The sequence below is a fragment of the Lissotriton vulgaris genome, chromosome 7 (assembly GCF_964263255.1).
Source record: "Lissotriton vulgaris chromosome 7, aLisVul1.2, whole genome shotgun sequence".
Taxonomy (NCBI): Eukaryota; Metazoa; Chordata; class Amphibia; order Caudata; family Salamandridae; genus Lissotriton; species Lissotriton vulgaris.
The window spans coordinates 1,314,840,892-1,314,859,619 of record NC_141695.1 but is presented as its reverse complement, the minus strand read 5'-3'; the positions used below and the strand labels follow the sequence as shown (position 1 = coordinate 1,314,859,619).

Sequence of the window (18,728 nt, the reverse complement as noted above, 5' to 3'; positions counted from 1 at the left end):
AATCCTAGTCAAGCTCTGAAATCCAGAAATTTTGTCAAGAAAAGTTATGTGAGCTACTTTCAGTCGACCTTTCTAGACTCTGGACAGAAACGTTTCTCAGAACTCCTAATTCAGGTGTTAGGATGGGAGGTGAAAATGACACTGTTCGGTCAATTCATTCCTCAGCCCATCTGAACTGAATGGACCATAACAGGAGTCTCTTGAACTCTATACTCCTAGGCCTAATTACCTATCTGGCAAATGTTTAGTTCTTCCAACATTCTCACCCAACAGCAGGTATTTCTTTTTGATGTTGTGTAAACCCCCAGACTAAATATACTCAGTGTTAATACCAAAAATATGTCTTCCTCTACTGACAGGACATAAATACTCTACTCACATAAGTGAATTGCTGCTTCAAAAATGTATTCCTTTTTTTGTGTCTTCTGTATTTAAGTAATTTGAAGTAAACGTTGGTTTACATCCAGCCCTCACTAGGGTCCACTGTTAGTTATACACTACTGCAAAGAAAGTATAGAGCTAAAAAGACCATACTCTCGTCTGGAACCTAATATAGGTCTACATATTCCCTGTGGTGCAGGAGGTCCCAAGGCTCCTGGTAGTGATGGGTTCACAGAGGTGCCTGTCATCTTCGCCCTGATAGTCTGTCTTAATGTGAAGCATCTCCACCTACTCTGCAGGTGTGGCACATTAGGTTTATTATACCCTTGTCTTCTCAAGTGAGAGAACAGTGAGAAAATGGAAGAAAATATCTGCTAATGGTACAGGTTCAGAAATACCCAATAGATGAACATTGGGAGGCACTCCTGTTGTGTCCAAGAATAGTTGATAGTGATGTATTAGTACATAAGGGTCATCGAATCTGCATTTATGTGTAGATCTTAGATCTCTCCACAAGGATATCTGGGTTGCGAATTGTCCTCTACTGAGAATTGAAGATCTCATTTCACAGGTTAGTCAGGTGAAGTTGTTTACTAAACTAGATCTTCATGCAGCTTGCCACCAGGTGTTGCTAGATGAACAAGCACATCGTCTAACTGCTTTTGTTACACATGATGGTACATTTCAGTTTTGTGTATTGCATTTGGACAGGCTTCAGCAGCTTCTGTGTTCCATAAGATTATGTCTAGACTTTTTCCAGGCATAAAAAATATTGTCATGTTTCAGTATGATATTTTGATACATACTGTGACACAAGAAATACATGATAAAGCTGTACAAAAGATGCATTTAGTGTGATAGACCAATGGTATCACCCTTAGCGAGGGTAAATGTATTTTTGGTGTGAATGAAATTCACTATCTAGGGCATGTGTTGTCTGGTGAAGGCATCAAACCCAAACCTAGTATTGTAGATGAAATTGTGGAAGCACCTCACCTCTTTGACAATGAACAGTTGCACTCATTTTTGGTCTTATATGAGTTTTCCTCAAGGTTCATTAGACATCTTCCTGAACTTACATATTGCTTTAGAATGAATAGAATTTGTAAGAACTTCCACCTGTCAGAACAACTTTGAGCTTATTAAGCGATGTGTAATTGAGGCGTTTTATTTATATGCATTTGTTGAAGGATTTGCTACATTTATGACTGTGCGTGCTAGTTCTTATGTCCTGGGAGCTTTGCTGTCACAGACTGAGGGTGAAAAAGAGTTCCCTATTGGGTTTGCCTCAAGAAGGATGAAAGATGTTGAAACAAGTTACATCGAAATAGAGAACGAAATGCTAGCTTGTGTTAGAGGTATAGAAAAGTTCAATTCATATTCGTTGGGAAGAAAAGTTTGCCTAAGAACTGACCCCCAACCATTGGTAGATTTTATTTCAGGTAACACGATCAAGAAAACAACTGAATGTAAATGTAATGTACATGTAAATGTATGTGTCTTGTAAAGCGCACTGCTGCCCTGATGCCTCGTGGCGCTGTAGACAGCTGGGGAACCCGTCCTGGCTATTCCTGTGAGATGGTCCCTACTGGGTATCTCCAAGGAGAAGCCAGGCATCCCCAGAGAATGTGGGGGGCCATTGTAGAGATGAGGCAAGCTAATGCCCAGAGTTGCCGAGTGTGATCCCTGGTTAGAATAGGCACCGAGGCGAGAATTATCGAGTCCGCTGACCCTGGTCAACGACCCTGCCGCGTCCGGAATTGAACCCTAGTCCCGGGCCATTCTCTGCTTTCGGGTCTGCCGCCTCTAACCAGTGAGCCACACCACTCCACTAAAAGACTAGCCAGATTAGAAACGAAGCTGCTGGAATTTTATTTTTCACATCGCAGGTAGAAGGAACAGGTAGAATGAACATAAGAGCAGATTTTTTTTCAAGAATCCCAGTTTCTGAAGATGTTTGTGAGGAAATGGTACAAGTGGAGATTGAAGAACAAATTATCCCTCTTGTGGAAAATTGTATTGTGTCACGATATGAACGAATTGGTGTGAGGCCATCAAAGGATGTTTTGCATCAGGTCGTGATAATGGTGACTTCAGGTTCGCCGAAAGAAAAGACTTTGGATTCTTCATTGCAGTCATTTTGCAAAGTAGCAGATGAGTTCTCTAATGAGAGTGGTTTATTAATGAGAGGAGACAAATTGATTACTCCAGATTGTTTCGGACAAAGGATATTGGGATCTGCTCATTTTGGTCATTTGGTAGAAACTGCTACCAAACTGCTGGTAGGCATGATTATTGGTGGCTGGGTGTGGATCGGGAGGTGGGTATAGTTGTGAAAGAGTGAATACAGTGTTGTTACAGTGCTAAAAGTCTGGTTACTTCAACAACCCCACTTATTCCAGACAAATGTCTGGGTAAAGTGTGGCAAATGGTTGCTGATTTTTTTGGGCGCATTTAATGTTTTGCCCAACAACATGAAATATTTTATTGTGTTGGTGGATCTGCTCTCCACGTAGGTGGAAGTTAAGGGGGTGTCTGAGCTTGTTTTTTTCAGGAAGTGTTTAACAAGGAAGGGGAACTTAGTGAATTGCTTACTGACAATGGTGTTCAATTCATGTCTTCCATCACAACAGAGTTTTGAACAGTTTAGGTATAACACATTGGTGCACAAATTTATATCACCCCCAGGCCAATGGCAAAATTGAGAGGTTCAATCGTGTACTGGCAGAATGCATACAGAGTGCCATCAAATCTGGAGTCAACTGTGAAACTGCCATCAAGGAACTATCATGGGCATACAGAACCACACCGCATTCTGTGTAGGGGTGGTACCTTTTGAACTATAAGAGAAGGAAAAGTCACTTCATCTTTGAGTTCCCTCCTATAAAGTCAAAGCATTGAATCAGAAATGGGATATGGAAAAGTATTCAAATGAGGCCAAAAATGCAAGAGAATCACAGAGTTTGGTGCTGTGTGGAAAGAAAAGCTTGGTCGTGAGCTCCTCACTCAGCAGCCAAAAGCAGAAAACATTGCGGGAAGAAAGAGCATAATGAAAATGGGGATCCTGCGATAAAGCTCTGTGCGACTAATACACAAACAGAACGGAATGGAAATGAAAACGCCACTACCTCGCTACTACCTCGAGGTTCGAGACGGGAGCCGGGACCCAGGACTTGCAGCTCAGGGATACAGAGGCTCAAAGCTCCAAGACTGAGGGGCGGGGTGAGGTAGAGAGCTCTTCTGGGTCACAGTACACAGCGGCAGCAGCAGTCAGCAGGACGGTGGAGACTGTATTTTTGGAACTGAGCAGTGGAAGGCCAACGAAGTAAGGTGGAGGCGAAAGGTGGTCAGCGTGGCCATTGTATTCAGGTGTGGACTCAGGCAGCCATAGCGCTCCAGAACAGTAGGAGAATCACTGCAAGATTGGCAGGTAAAGCAAAAGTGCTTGGGCAGCCTGTTGCTTTAGATAGAGCTGGAGTTCAGGATACTCAACTCACTCGGGTAAGTGAAAGGGAGGAGGGCTGCATCAAAATAGTGCGTGCACGAAGGGGCATTGACTGGCTTGATAGACCACAGAGATACTCGTTAAAGAGTAATCTGAGTAATCTAAGAGAAGGGTGCAGGGCACAAGACAACTATACTCTTACAGCAGTCTTTACAAAGCGTAAGGAGCAAACTAAGCTACAGGGGAAAATACAGAGTACAGAGCTGGATCAGCTGGGGGTAGAAGGGCCAGAAGGGGCTAGAGCGGCTAAAGGTGAAGGGAGTGCTAAACCAAAGGCATTAACACCCCCTCAGGGGTTGACCGTCACAAAGAAATCATTAAGACAGCAAAGGGAAGGCATAAATTACCCTTTAAGGAGTAGAAATACCTTGTTAGAAGAGTGAGAGTGGGAGGGAGAGTTAGAACAACCTCCTGAGATAGTAAAGTTGTCAGTCATTTCATTTCATAAGTCTTTATTGCGATTTTTCATCATAAAAGACAAGATACAAATTCCATCCATAAAATACACCATCAATTCAATAGTCACAGACTACACCTAATATATCAGCACAATTAATAAAATAAATACATATATATTTACATATAAAATCAATTCTAAAAAAAGGATAACATTTATAGCCAGCATAAAGACAAGACAAATATCATGGTTAAAAAGAAGAAATCAATTAAGAATACCAATTCCAGCACTAATTCAATTGCCTAGCTGGGCTTTACATAGCTATTTCGCCCCCCGTTCTTCGCGCGTAGTACCCATGCCCAACTCAAAAACTTAGCTATTCCAATTACTACAAGACCGAAGGAGTCAGACTTCAGTAGTCTCTTAGCAGCCATCGCTGAACGTGTACCCAGGGACCGGCATACTGGTTTCAACCAGATGCTTCAAGGTTTATGGTAAACCGGGCATACCAATAGAAAATGGTCAATATTTTCAATATAATCCTGGCAAAACAGGCACTTATCACTAATAGCAGGGTTCCATTTACTTGTTAGCCAACGAAGGGGTAATGTCCCTACCCTAAACTGGTGGAACAGTTTACGATCTTGTTGCTTTGTTATAAGGTCCCAGTAGGTTTCCAAAAGGGGTTAATCTTTAATCTCGAGATAGTCCCTCGACAGGGACGGGCTAATATGGGAGGAGAATCTTCTGACTTTAATCAGTCACCAGTACACTGCTTTATAGGACCTTTTAGACGGGAATACAGCTGTCTCTGGCCAATCCCAGAGAGTCCTCATACCCATGTCGATCAGCAGAGATTTGATACCAATCAGCCATGGGATCCTATGTGAGTGGCTTAACCCCCTTACTTCCAGCAACGCCCTTGCATAAAGGTGGAGCTCTGGGGTGATCAAGAGACGCCTCCAGAAGGCCAGCGGTCTATATCTTGCAACATCCTCAACTGCCTTACAACCAAGGTCAAGAAGCAGTGGAATACTAGGGGAGGATTGGGGCAGCCCCACTATAGATCTCATAAATTTCTTCAGAGCTGTGGCCAGTGAAGATAAGTTACCGAAAGCCCAAATTTCAGCACCAAATAAAATGGGCGGGCGAATTTTGGTTGTATAAATGTTAACAATAGGGGCAATAGGCTTGGTTAAAGACAACCTGTGCTCCTTTATCAGGGCACCGGCTAGCTCGGAATGTTTCAGCGCTAAAATCTCAACTTGAGGCTTCCAACTCAACTTGTCGCTAAATTTGACACACAAGTAGGTAAAAACATCTGTCTGCTCCAATAGTTCGCCACCCATAAAAACTCGTGCTTTGACTGGCTTTGACCCATGGAGCACCATAAACTTTGTTTTCCCTACATTAACCACAAGCTCATGTTCGCGGCAAAACACCTCAAAAAGCGACAGTGCCAAAGTTGTCAGTCATATCTCCCCCAATAGACCCAAAAAGTACAAAAAAGAAGAAGAAACAGAATACAACTGGAAAACTGCAATACCCTGCTTCTAGAGCAAGTCAGGCCAAATTAAAAGCACTTGGATTTACAAAACAAAAGATAACGCCCTCTCTAAAGTCCTTTTTTAAAGTGCAAGAAAACCGGAAAGAAGAGAACTACCAAGCCAAGGCTCAGACCGATAAACAGAAAGAAAATACATAACAAAGAGACACCGGGAGAAATGTCAAAACTAAGTACTAGTAACAAGTACATTGCCTTAGAAACACCTGACCAACAAGAGATAGAAACAGACACCTCTAACCCCACTAATATCAAAAACCCAGAGGATGGCATAATAATACAAAGGAGCAAGGACTGTCTCGAACATATGATGACTACTATGATGGAGGAGATGAGATCCAATTTCGAGAAGTCCGAAAGAAACTAGACAAGAATCAAGGAAGGATGCGAAGAGATGGACCAAAATATAACAAGTCTTATGGAGAAAGTAACATCAGTGGAGTTGGAGGTAGAGGCTTTAAACAAGAAAGTGGAAGAAAACAAAAAAGAAATAGACCAACTCAAGTCCTCGGACAAAGTGATCAATGATAGATTAGAAGCAATGGAAAACCAAGCAAGAAGGAACAATTTAAGAATTTTAAATATACCTGAAGGCCTAGAAGGTGAAGATATTAAAGCGTTCGTAGTCAAAGTACTAGGTGATGTTATACCTTGGACAAAGTCCACTAATCTTGTGGAGGATATTCAGAGAGTCCATCGGGACCCATTTGGTAGGAATAAGACCAGGAAGAACCCAAGGAAGATCCTTGAAAACCTCAAGACTTATACTCTTGAAGAAAGAATCTTAAGCGAGGGCCTGAAAGCAGGCTCATTCCCCCAAAATGACTGGTCTTGTAGAGAGAGAGAGAAACTTGTTTATTTAGACCATAGTCTTTTAAACAATACAAACAAAATGCAAACAGAATCGGACAAAGTACGAGCAGACAAAATATTCATACGTCATAAATAGTTAAAATTCATATTTGTTAAAAAGAAAAAAAAGAGAAGGTTAAAAGAGGGTAACACCTCCTGATACACAATTCATTAAACCCAAATTTTACCAAAGTTTTCACATATCTGGAAGAATAAAAAGACAGATTTAAACTTTATAAAAGGCTTAAAAGAACTTAAAATCAGTGCCCATCCTTCGATATCTCCCTACCAAAATCTTTTACGGCCTTCAGGAATTTGCCCAATGCGATTGCAATTTCTAGCGAATGCATCTCTGTTAGTAAGCCTATCGCATGGGCACGTGTAAATGTCTTATGTGATAGGAATATAGGACGTAAAAACAATTTCCTTAAATCCTGTACAAATGTGCAATCAAGCAAAATGTGCAACATATCGTTTCTTATACCACGCCCACACTTACAATTACCTTCTGGAGCAATCAGTACAGATTTTAATTTCCCGTCTATCTTCCAGGGGTTGATCCCAACCCGGGTCCTTAATATTTCATGTCGTAACCCTTGGTTAGGCAATATTTCCAGATAAGGGAACCAGCCTTCATTTACCCATGAGATCTTTAACCACTGTACTGACTTTTTCTCCTGCATGTAATTTAGGTCCTGTGACCTTGAGAGCGACTGGCCTTGTTCCCTAAGTGTTTTCTTTGTAAAGTGGCCTATCAGGGTGTTATGGGCAGGACTCAATTTAAGACGCCCTGATACTTTCTGGAGAGTCTTTCTAACCTCCTTTGCCCAGCCAAGATTGCTTGTCAGGATTTCCTCTCCACACCATTGTGAGACCTTAGGTGTCACTCCTGGGTCTTGGCGCTTCCAGAATCTTGCTAGGGCCATTTGAGATTGTACACTCCAGGAAATCAGCCCTAGTTCCATTCTGATTGCTTGAACCATTGTACAATTTGGTAAAGACAATAACATTTTTAAAATTTGTCCCTCTTCCTGTTCCCACGTATGTTTACCGCTCAAGTATAACACTCCTGCCCCATACAATACTTGGGGGGGGATCATTGCTTCAAATGCCTTTATCATTGGTTTGTGTGTCATGTCTCCATATTCTTTATTAAACTTTTTTAGCCCACAGGTGGATGAGAATGCTTTTGCCTTTTGAGCCTCCAAATGGGTGCGCCATTTTAGTGCACTGTCAAACCAGAGGCCTAAATATCTATATTCATTAACTGTCTCTAGTTTGTCATCACCCAAAAACCAATTGAAATTCTTCTTACTCTTCCCAAAACATAAAACCTTAGTTTTCTCCCTATTTACAGTCAGTATTTTCCTATCACAATAGTGTTTAAAAGCGGTTAATTTCCTTTGAAGTCCTATTTCAGTTTGATCCATGATCACTAAGTCATCAGCATAAAGAAGGCAAGGGACTTTATGGCCATTCATTTTTGGGCTTGCACTTCTTTCTACTTCAAGGGCAGCGGGGAGATCTGCCAAAAAGATTGAAAATAACAGGGGTGCCAAGACGCACCCCTGTCTAAGTCCGTTCCCTACTAGTATCTTGTGAGTTAGTGCCCCCTGCATATCTCTAATTACCTGGGCCCAGTTTCCACTGTGAAGCTCTTTTAAGATCATCAACAAGCCAACCGGTAATCCATACTTTGACATATCTTCCCAAAGTTTATTTCGATCCACAGAGTCGAACGCTGCCCTAAAATCGACAAAACAACAATGTAACTTCCCATTTTGTTCTATCGATTTCCGGGCCAGGGCCCATAGGGCGAAGCAGTGATCTATTGTAGAGTGGCCTTCTTTAAACCCACCTTGTTCCACTGGGATAATTGCTCTCTCTTCTGCCCAAATCTTTATTCTACCCAATATTATCTTAGCAAAAATTTTCTCTCCAATATCGAGTAGATTAATTAATCTATAGTTCTTTGGTGCATTAACGTCCCCTTTTTTATGGATCGGCCTAATTATCGCACCCTTCCAAGTACTAGGTATTATTCCTGATTTTAGAATTACTGAAAACATGTTAGAGAAAAATTCCGCCCACCATGATGTTCGTGACTTAATTATCAGTGCTGGCAGATTGTCTGGACCAGCAGCTCTTGTTAAGTTAAGGGTCTTTATCGTCTTCAGTACATTTTCTACTGAGAAGTCAGGTTTTAGATCGTCTACTTGACCTCTCCAGTTCCCCTGCAGTTCCTCTTCAATTTCTCTACCCGCTGGGTATAGTTCTTTCAGGTAAACCTCCCAAGCACCCTCTTCTACCACACAGATCATTGAAGCAGCTGAGGCCTCTGATACTGAACGGACTAGTTTCCAGAACTGCCGTATGTTCTTGGATTCTATTGCCTCCAGAAGTTTCCCCCAACAGGTATCTTTATGAGCTCTTCTTGTACTATTAAGAAGCATTATATAATCTTTCTTTAATTTGGCGAGGCTTTCTGCTCTAGCCTTATCATATTTTTTACGCAGACTGCGTTGTTCCCTCCTTATTTCTCTTTTCTTATTTAGACATTCCATATTAAACCAATTGCCTTTCTTAACCTGTATGATTTGACTGCTCTTGCCGGCCTTTACATCTGTTCTAAGATTAACCTTAATGCTTTGTACCACTTGATTTATCTTATCAACATACCAGGCCAAGTCTAAACCAGCTGCACATCCTAGGGGTATCTTTTGTTGGAGCCTGGTTAACTTTTCTATATATTCTTCAGTTAGCCGTGTTGAGATTCGCCTAGGATAATCCATCTGTTGTATAATTACCTTCTCGGTGACAGTTTCGTTAAGATAGGCCAGCACCAATTCTAAGGTGTTGTGGTCGCTATCTTCTGTATGGTTGACCCTGAACCCCTTTATTAAATTGAAATTCCATGCTGGCATGAACACATAATCTATGGGGCAATATTGTGACCCTTGTTTAAAGGTTTTCTTAGCCGGGCGGTCTGGTGGGAACCTACCATTCAAACAGAAAAGGCTCTTGGTCGCCAGATAGTTCCCCAAGTTTACATCATTCAAAGAGCATGAATTTTCGGGGAACTTTGCTTCCATTTTTCGGGGAACTTTGCCGATCGGATATATCCAAGACAACGCAAGATAGACAATGGCAGCTAGGCCAGTACATTCAGCAACTAAAGTCACTAGGAGTAACAGTTCAAATGTGTTTTTCAGCAGCACTAAGAATAATGTGGCATAATAAAATGCATATTATCAGAGACCCAAAGGAGGTAAAAAACTTTCTAGAGCAAATTATATCACAAAATTAGGATCAACACGACATATCATGGAAACCACATTAAAAAAACAAAAAAAAACGGTGAGGAGTGAGGAGCTCAAAGAGGGGCTAAGGAACGCCCCATGAAGAGTTAGGGGAGGCTTTTCCAGGGAGGGGTAGGGAGGGGACCACTAGAAAAAACAAATGAAAACAATAAAAAAGTGCACAATGTGGAGAGCAACATGGGGAAAAATATAAAAAAATAAGAAGTTCAAAGGAAGCAATACAAGGTAAAAAGAGTCCAGAAAACCGCAACAAAAACTGCAATAAAGACCTGAGGAGATCACAAAGTAGGAAAGTAAAACAAAGGCAGAACAAATGTTTGTTAAAATAATGTCATGGAATGTCAATGGCCTTAGATTGAAGAAAAGAAGGGCTAAGATACTGGAATACCTGAAAATAGTGGACTGTGATATAATGATATTGCAAGAAACACATCTGTTAAAAGAAGAATGGGGAAAGTTCCTTAAAAATCAAAAATGGATAGCTAGCTGAGTATGCACAAAGCAGGGAAGCCAAGAGAGGCATACTGGCACAGACGCACGCGGAGACACAACTGGAACAACGAAAGTAGTGGCACTGATCAGTGGGAAGGAACCCACCAGAGGCAACTCAGAAGCGGGCAGATCGGGCTGGGACTCGGGTTCTGAATGAAACTCAAACATCTCAGAGACACAGAGCAACAAGCTCCCCATCCTGACACCTGGTACAGCAGACAAGATCATCTGAAGATGCAGGTAGGAGAGCTCCAGTACAAGGGAAAGTGGGAGAGAGACAATGAAGCACATGGATGAACTAATGCAATAAGTGTGCTGGATAGCGGGCTGGCAGGCGGACGCACCAAAAGCACCCATAGACTCACCCCCTACACCTTGTGGACAACAGTCCAGGAACTTGAACTACTAGTTTGGATAAGAGGGTTCTACCTACTTGTCCTGGGGAACGGACATTGGGAAACCTGTTACAATGATGTTAAATTGATGGGAAGGGAAACATGAGTTGCATCACTTATTTATCTCAGTGGTTGTGGGATGACACATCAGGTCTGTGCACGGAGGGGATGGGGACGGAGGGGTGGATGACCAAAGAAGGTATACAGACAAAGCGAATGACATAAAGTATAAGTGCTTAACCTGGAATTTACGGGCCATGCATACCAGGACCAAATGGTATGAAGTATTTTCTTACCTCAACAGACAAGGGGTAAACATTACGCTCTCCTCCAGGAGACACACCTGCAGAAGAGATGGCGTAGTCAAGCATTCTAAACTACATATTCTGCCTATGCCCGGGGCGCTATGATCTGGGTGAGGGCGAGAGTTCCCTTCCAGGCACCAGCAAGCTAATAGACCCAGAGGGCCGATATGCAACTCTGAGAGGGAAACTGGAGGGTAGAGAAATGAGCATTATAAGTATGTATGCCCAAATGTGGACCAATTTATGGCGCGACGATCCCAACAGTTAGCCCCATACCTGATGACCGCAGTGCTCATGGGTGGAGACTTCAATGCTATTGCTGATTTTGACTTGGTTAGGTCACACCCACCATTACCGGACTCCCTAACAGTCCGCCAGGCGCGAGTGTTTGGAGACTGGTAGAGACTAGTGGACTCCTGAAGGACTCTGCACCCCAGGACAATGACTATTCATTCTTTTTATCGACACACAATGTAAATACATGACTGCACACTTTTCTATGCACACCGGACAATACATGGGCAAGTGAGAAATACTGAATACCTGGCTAGGACAATATTAGATCATAACCCCGTGTTACTGGGCCTCTGCTGGGCGGGCTGGGCCCCGGCCATCCATACTTGGCGACTGTGCCCTGAGACACTGGAAGATCAGGTTTTTAAAGAAGGTATCAGAGAAAAGATCACACAATATTTCCAAGAGAATGAAGGGACTGCATCCGCCCTGCTCCGGGAATGAGATGCCTTTAAGACAACTATCAGAGGTCACTGTATAGCGGAGTTGTTAGGGTCGATGTACACTAACAGCGGAAGTTCTAACACCTGAAAAGGAGATAAGACAAATATAGCAGAAAAGACCGGAGCGCCCTGACTTGCAGGATGCACTCCTAGAAGTGCAAGAGTCTATAGCACAACAGAGGAACGTGACAAATCGGGCTCCTTGATGGCATGGCTCGCCAACCCAAACAACAGGGGGTCGCCGAAAATTGAATTTGAGGACACAGCTGAGAACAGACAGTATACGCAAGAGGGTATTAATGACGGCTTCGCCAGATACTATACCAAATTTTACAGTAGTGCCTTGAGGAGCGGAGGTGAGACACTAGGGGAATACCTTGGTGAGCTGGATCTGCCTCATCTGGACCCTGACGAAGCATAGGTCTTGAAGGTGGACATCTCCCTACGGTATATGATAGTTGCCATTAAGCATATGACGTGCAACAAAACGCCAGGGACAGATGGACTCCGGGCAGAGTTCTACATGACATATGCTGAAGAGCTGGCGCCTAAGCTGGTTGCGCTGTACCAGACAGCAAGAAAGTTGCGCCTGCTGTCCAACACCACTAAGGAAGCTCTAATAATCCCCGTACTCAAACCCAGAAAACTGTCCATGCTGAATATGGACTATAAAATATTAAGCAAAATTCTAGTGAACAGACTGCTTCCCCACATGCCCTGGCTAGTACACGCAGACCAAACAGGGTTCATACCACAAAGGAACACTGTGCTTAACAGCAGGCGTTTTATGGCCATAATGAGGACAGAGGATTACGCCAAAGACGAGGATATAATATTTGCAGTGAACATCGAAAAGGACTTTAACAGCCTTGAATGGTAATACCTCTATAGAGTTTTAGAGGCGATGGGTCTAGGTGCGGGATTTGTGGAATGGGTAAAACTGCTATACGGGTATCCCAGGGCCAGGGTGCAGAATTTCCAGATGGGGAAAGCGATTTCCCAGCGCATGAGGGTAGAGAGGGGGACTAGACAGGGATGCCCTCTCCCCCCTCTCTTATTCGCACTGGCAATGCAGCCCCTGGCATGCCGGGCCAGACCGGTACGGGATTATGCAGGGTTGGCAATCAAACACTAAGGAAGCTCTAATAATCCCCGTACTCAAACCCAGAAAACTGTCCATGCTGAATATGGACTATAAAATATTAAGCAAAATTCTAGCGAACAGACTGCTTCCCCACATGCCCTGACTAGTACACGTAGACCAACAGGGTTCATACCACTAAGGAACACTATGCTTAACAGCAGGTGTTTTATGGCCATAATGAGGACAGAGGATTACGCCAAAGACGAGGATGCAATATTTGCAGTGAACATCGAAAAGGCCTTTAAACAGCCTTGAATGGTTATACCTCTATAGAGTTTTAGAGGCGATGGGTCTAGGTGCGGGATTTGTGGAATGGGTAAAACTGCTATACGGGTATCCCAGGGCCAGGGTGCAGAATTTCCAGATGGGGAAAGCGATTTCCCAGAGCATGAGGGTAGAGAGGGGGACTAGACAGGGATGCCCTTTCTCCCCTCTCTTATTCGCACTGGCAATGCAGCCCCTGGCATGCCGGGCCAGCCGGGACGGGATTATGCAGGGTTGGAAATCAAATACACTTATCATTGCATAGCACTTAATGCCGATGACCTACTCCTCTTCTTACAAAATGCAGACGGAGGTTTGCAGGAAGCCAGGGATTTGCTGGAATATTTATCACTCTTTCAGGCCTGCAAGGAAGCTGGCAGAAATCTAAGGTATTCCGAGGGCAAGAGTCGGGGTTACACGTGGGGGGTCGGCATCCACCCACTATTGTCACAGAGTGGGTGCCATCCCACATTGCCAAGAAGTTGGGCCCCACTGAAAAATATGCAGAATTTGTCCCGGTGTAGGTGTAATTTGCGAACACCGGGTCATATTCAGCAGCGCCTGCACATTGTTGCGTGCTTTAGATGTGCAACAATGTGCAGGCGGGCCAGGGCTCTCTTAGTTTAGACTCCTGCCGGGCCCATTACAAAGGCCCAATCTGAGGGCTCATTAGGTCTCCTTTGGTTTGAGTCTCTTGGCTGGGAGTGGTCAGGAGCCTCACTTCTAGAAGCAAATGCAGCAGAGGGGAAACAAAGGCTCACACCTTGTTAGCACTTTACACATACTTGAGAGGCAGCTTTTCACTTTGTTCAGTCCCTGTTTACAAGATATGCATTTAATGTAAGAATGTCAGATGTGTTGGTCTTTCCCTCTATTTCCATAAAATTAAAGTAATTTATATAGTGCTTACTACCCCTGAGGAGGCGTTGAAATAATTTAAGTACCACTATTTTTTCTTTTAAAGCACTAAGGGTAGAGGAAGTTTACGCTGACAAAAGGCAACATTGTTTGATGTGTAGCTTACAAAACTGTAAATCCTCTGGCTAAATCAGGAGGGTTTCCCGATTTACTCGAAATATACCTCAATGTACTCCTGATAGACATGTCAAACATATAAGTGAGGGCTTAAGATCTGATGTCACTTCTTATAATGTCACGTGCTGTGACATGTACATTTTACATAAATGTCACGCGCCATGGCGTCTCGCGTCGTGATGCCACTTACATTCTGAATTATTAGGTTAGTCCCCCACTTCTTTTTTCACGACTTGTGCCCTGGGTATTCCCTGTGGCAAACAATAGATGACCTCCAGAGGGGCTGGGGATCCTACAATAAGAACCCACATGCCTAGAGTACTTGGGGGTGACGATATACCATGAGACGGCGGACCTGGTGGAGGGCAATGTGGGCAGGGGGATATGAGCTCTCTGCTCCTCCATGGACTTTTGGGGCTCCCTGCGCTATCGGTAACAGGCAGAGTAGCCCTCCTGAAAAGGGCGGTACTACTGCGCTTGCTAAAAGTATTCGGAACGCTTCCAATCTAGTGCCCTAGTGTGACATTCTGTGACCTAATTTCACAGATCATAGCATTCTTATGGAGGACGGGACATAGATGAGTGGCCTTGGGTACTATACAACGCCCCACATTCAAGGGGGGGCTCACAGTCACTGACCTCGAGGCTTATTACCTGGCAGCGCAGCTGCAATGGTTTGTGAGAAATGCTAGTGGATAGCAGAAACCCAGACAGGGCACGATCACCATTTGCCTCAGAACCCCCAGTCCTAACGAAAATATTCTTAAGGTTGAAGCAGGGACCATGTGGAAGACGTAGCAGGAGATAGTAACCACGAAGTTCCGGGTGGGATGGCTACATAGGATTGGTTGCAGGGCCCCCCACTCCCGGGATATATACCCATTGAAATGCTCCGACAACTACAGCATTGGGGGGAACTGGGCTGGACTACAAGACTTAGGGGTACCGATCATAGCAAAAGCCTGGGATTTCATTGTAGAGCACACCCTGATGGTCTCTAGAAATGCTAGGTTCAAGCTCATAAACTATTAAGTACTTCATAGGGTATACCTCACACCAGCCAGAATCAAGCGCTACTTCCAAACGGAGGAAGCAGTATGTCCAAGATGTGGGGACAAGGAGGCACACATCCTCCACATGCTCTGGAAATGCACAGGCTTGAGGGGATTCTGGGATGAGGTACTAATGACTGACGAGAACATCATAGATAAGGAAATACCGCAAACACCAGGTCGCTGCATACTCCACTGGTTCCCACACACGGCCAAGACAAAGGTTACTGGGAGGTTTCAAGACTTAGCATTTGTGCTAGCGAAAAGGGAAATCACAAAGAAGTGGAAGTTTGTGAGAGGTCCACGAATAGGGAGCTGTAGAAAGGAAATGGAGAAATGGGCAGACGCAGAAAACAGAATCTTGCTACAAGCAGCGAACAGAGGTAAAAAGAGCCTAGAAATAGCAAGAGTCTGGGGGAGCCTAGTGGATGATCTGCGAACACCAGACCTAGATAAAACTATGGATGACCCGCCAAATTCACCACCACAGGACAGGAACAATGGGATAGAGACACAAGGGACATGAAAGACCCAGGATATGGTGAGAGCTGAGAGATCCGCCCACTGGCCACACACCACCCCAGGCAAATATAGCGCAGACAGACAGAAAAAAAGCACACACTGCTGACACATACAACTGAAATTACGCAACTTGCTTAGGGGGAGGGAAGGAGGGGGGATTGGGAGTTGTAACCGGTTGAACATGTTGAAGAATTTCCTTTGAAGAGATATTCGAACAGGAAAAGAGGAAGATTAATGTAATGTACGCATTTAAACGGATGTTAGATATATGAACTGCTTGAGTACATGTTATATGAGCCAAATGCCAATATAATCTGTTTAAAAAAATGTATGCTGACCAGCTGTGGAAAGCAATAAACATAAGATTATAACAACTGTGGCTGGATATTCGTACTGCACAAGCATTCAATCATCAGAGAAAAGATGATGAAATGCCACCATGAACACCAAAAAAATGGAAACCTAGCATCCAACCGGGGTGAATTTACTTTGGCCTCATTAGCCCTCATAAACTGCAACAACCCCAGGAACACCTCTTACAAAACCTCACTGCATAACACTGGGTAATCATGCAAATAGTGCAGATACCACAGCCTCCACAGGCCACTGGGGACAGACAACTACCAGACATAATGGGGCGGACTTTAATGCGTGGGCAATACATTTGACATGAGAGACTGATTAATTCAGCAATTGGATATAGTTTTTAGGGGATGGAGTTAAGTGGAAAGAACAGGGAGAATCTCATTAAAGAGCTTTTGTTATCCTTGTAAGTGTAATATTTAACTGTGACAAACCTGTAATAAGCAGATATGTAAAAACTTTGGTACAGGTACAGCTATAATATACACTGCTCTACCATATAAAGATCACCAGTTTTAAATTAAGACCAAACAACCCTGCACAGTGACAAAATAATTCAGTATAAAGGAGAGATGTCATATAGTTACCTCCTGGTGGAATTGTATTCACAGAATAACCTGTTGGATGGAAAACAATATTATATTAAGAAATTTACCAAATATATGAACTTCAAAATGAGAGAACAGTTATACATAATATATGACGTTACACTGCATGCAATTACAACGCAAGCTTTTACAACACAGTCTTAACATCGCAACTACCATTACATTGCATGATTTTACAAGGCATGCCATTACAGCACATTTTTAAAACTACAGGGCTAACTGTGCTGGATGTATGTGGGGTGAGTGTAAGCCAGCACGCACGGAATGCTTAGTGCTAGCAACCACTTGAACAGTAGACACGAGTGCAACGGAAACTGAAAACACCTGCATAACAGAGTCAACTGCTGAGCAACATAGAAGGAGAAGGAGAAAGTCCAGAAGACACCAAACATGCAAACAGAAGTGTTCGTGAGTTCCAAAGCACTGTGGTTCGGGCACTAGAGATGAGCGCGCTCATGTGAAGAAAAAGTCTCGGATTGTGTCCCTCAGAGATATTCCTGATACAGATGCAGTGGGGTGTGTTTGACCAGCATCATTTTCCTTATCAACGTCCCAGGTCTCCCACACTGCTTGAGATGACATTGCTGCGCAACCTCTGCACAGCACAAAACCCAATCAGTAACAGACGATGGCTTGCGGTGCACTGAGTTAGTGGCATCTAGAGTGCTGAACAGGGTATCAGGCCGATGATGGCATTCACGACATGTCTGAGCAACTCCGTAAGTCTGTCAGGACCACTGTTTCAACTCCGGCAGATGGGGGTTGGAGGCGGTCCTTGCGTTGGTGGCATGTGCCTCCTGCGGTGATGCAGCGTCCGGGCCGGTCAGGACTCGATTTGATGTGCTAGCACTGGTGGGCCGTAGTTGAGTGCGGAGGCAGTGGACAGCACAGGGTCCAGACACATTGCGTTGATGACCCCAAGGAGATTGCCTCAGAGGCCATCCAGTATCTCAGAAGAAGGGGTCTCGAACCTGACCAGCAGAGAGTCAGTGGCCCCGGATGCACAGAGGGGAGCACAGGCACCCTGCCATGGGGCGGTGACTTGCGGTGCACTGAGGTAGGTCCTGGTGCAGTGAGCGGGTCCTCATTGATGTCGGAGGCTTGGGGGGGTCAGAGGAAGGTGTCCTCCAGGGCATGATGCGGAAGGTCTGATGTTATCCAGAAGCAACAAATGATGTTCCATCACCTCCGTAACAATGATCCTATTCCCTCCGGACTGCAACGCGTCATCCCCTTACGCCTCTCCTTGCGTGCTATGATATGTATTCTACATTTGGATAATCAAAGTTAAGTTCCAATTCTGTGACCTACTTGTGCACAGCGTAGGTGGGGGCAGTAGTCCGCGTAGGCCGACAGACACGTTGTAATGCTATGCACAGACTTGGTGGCACCACATCGAAGGGAGTATAGTGACATAAACTCTGCCTTGAATAGTTTTCACTGCCATGGTGTAATCAAGACTTAGTTCCAAATCTGTGACCTACTTGTACGTAGTGTAGGCCGAAGGCAGTAGTCATCAGGGGACAACAGACATGTGTCGTAAGAATGCCAATGACAGAGTTGGTGGCACCACATAGAAGGTACACTGATATAAAATCTGCCATGAACATATGCACTCTGCTATCATGTAAACAAGACTCAGTTCCAAATGTGTGACCTACTTCACCGTATTGTAGGCTAGGTGCAGCAGTAGAGTACGTCAACGAGAAAGGAATAAAGGGCCTGTGTCGTGTGGGCTTTGATGGTCTGAGTAGGCTGCCAGGGTTGCTGGCCTCAGGCTTGGAGCTTGAGC

General features: G+C 44.1%; 1 protein-coding gene across 2 annotated transcripts in view; it reads right to left on the bottom strand.

Annotated features, from left to right (window-relative positions):
• Positions 1-18,728, bottom strand: part of LOC147703580 (transmembrane protease serine 9-like) — a 1,394,371-nt gene that overhangs the window by 462,999 nt on the left and 912,644 nt on the right. For both annotated transcript variants that reach the window (XM_086931925.1, XM_086931926.1), the window contains exon 15: positions 16,916-16,945. In XM_086931925.1, coding sequence (XP_086788051.1) covers positions 16,916-16,945 — 30 coding nt within the window. The remainder of the gene's footprint in view (positions 1-16,915; positions 16,946-18,728) is intronic.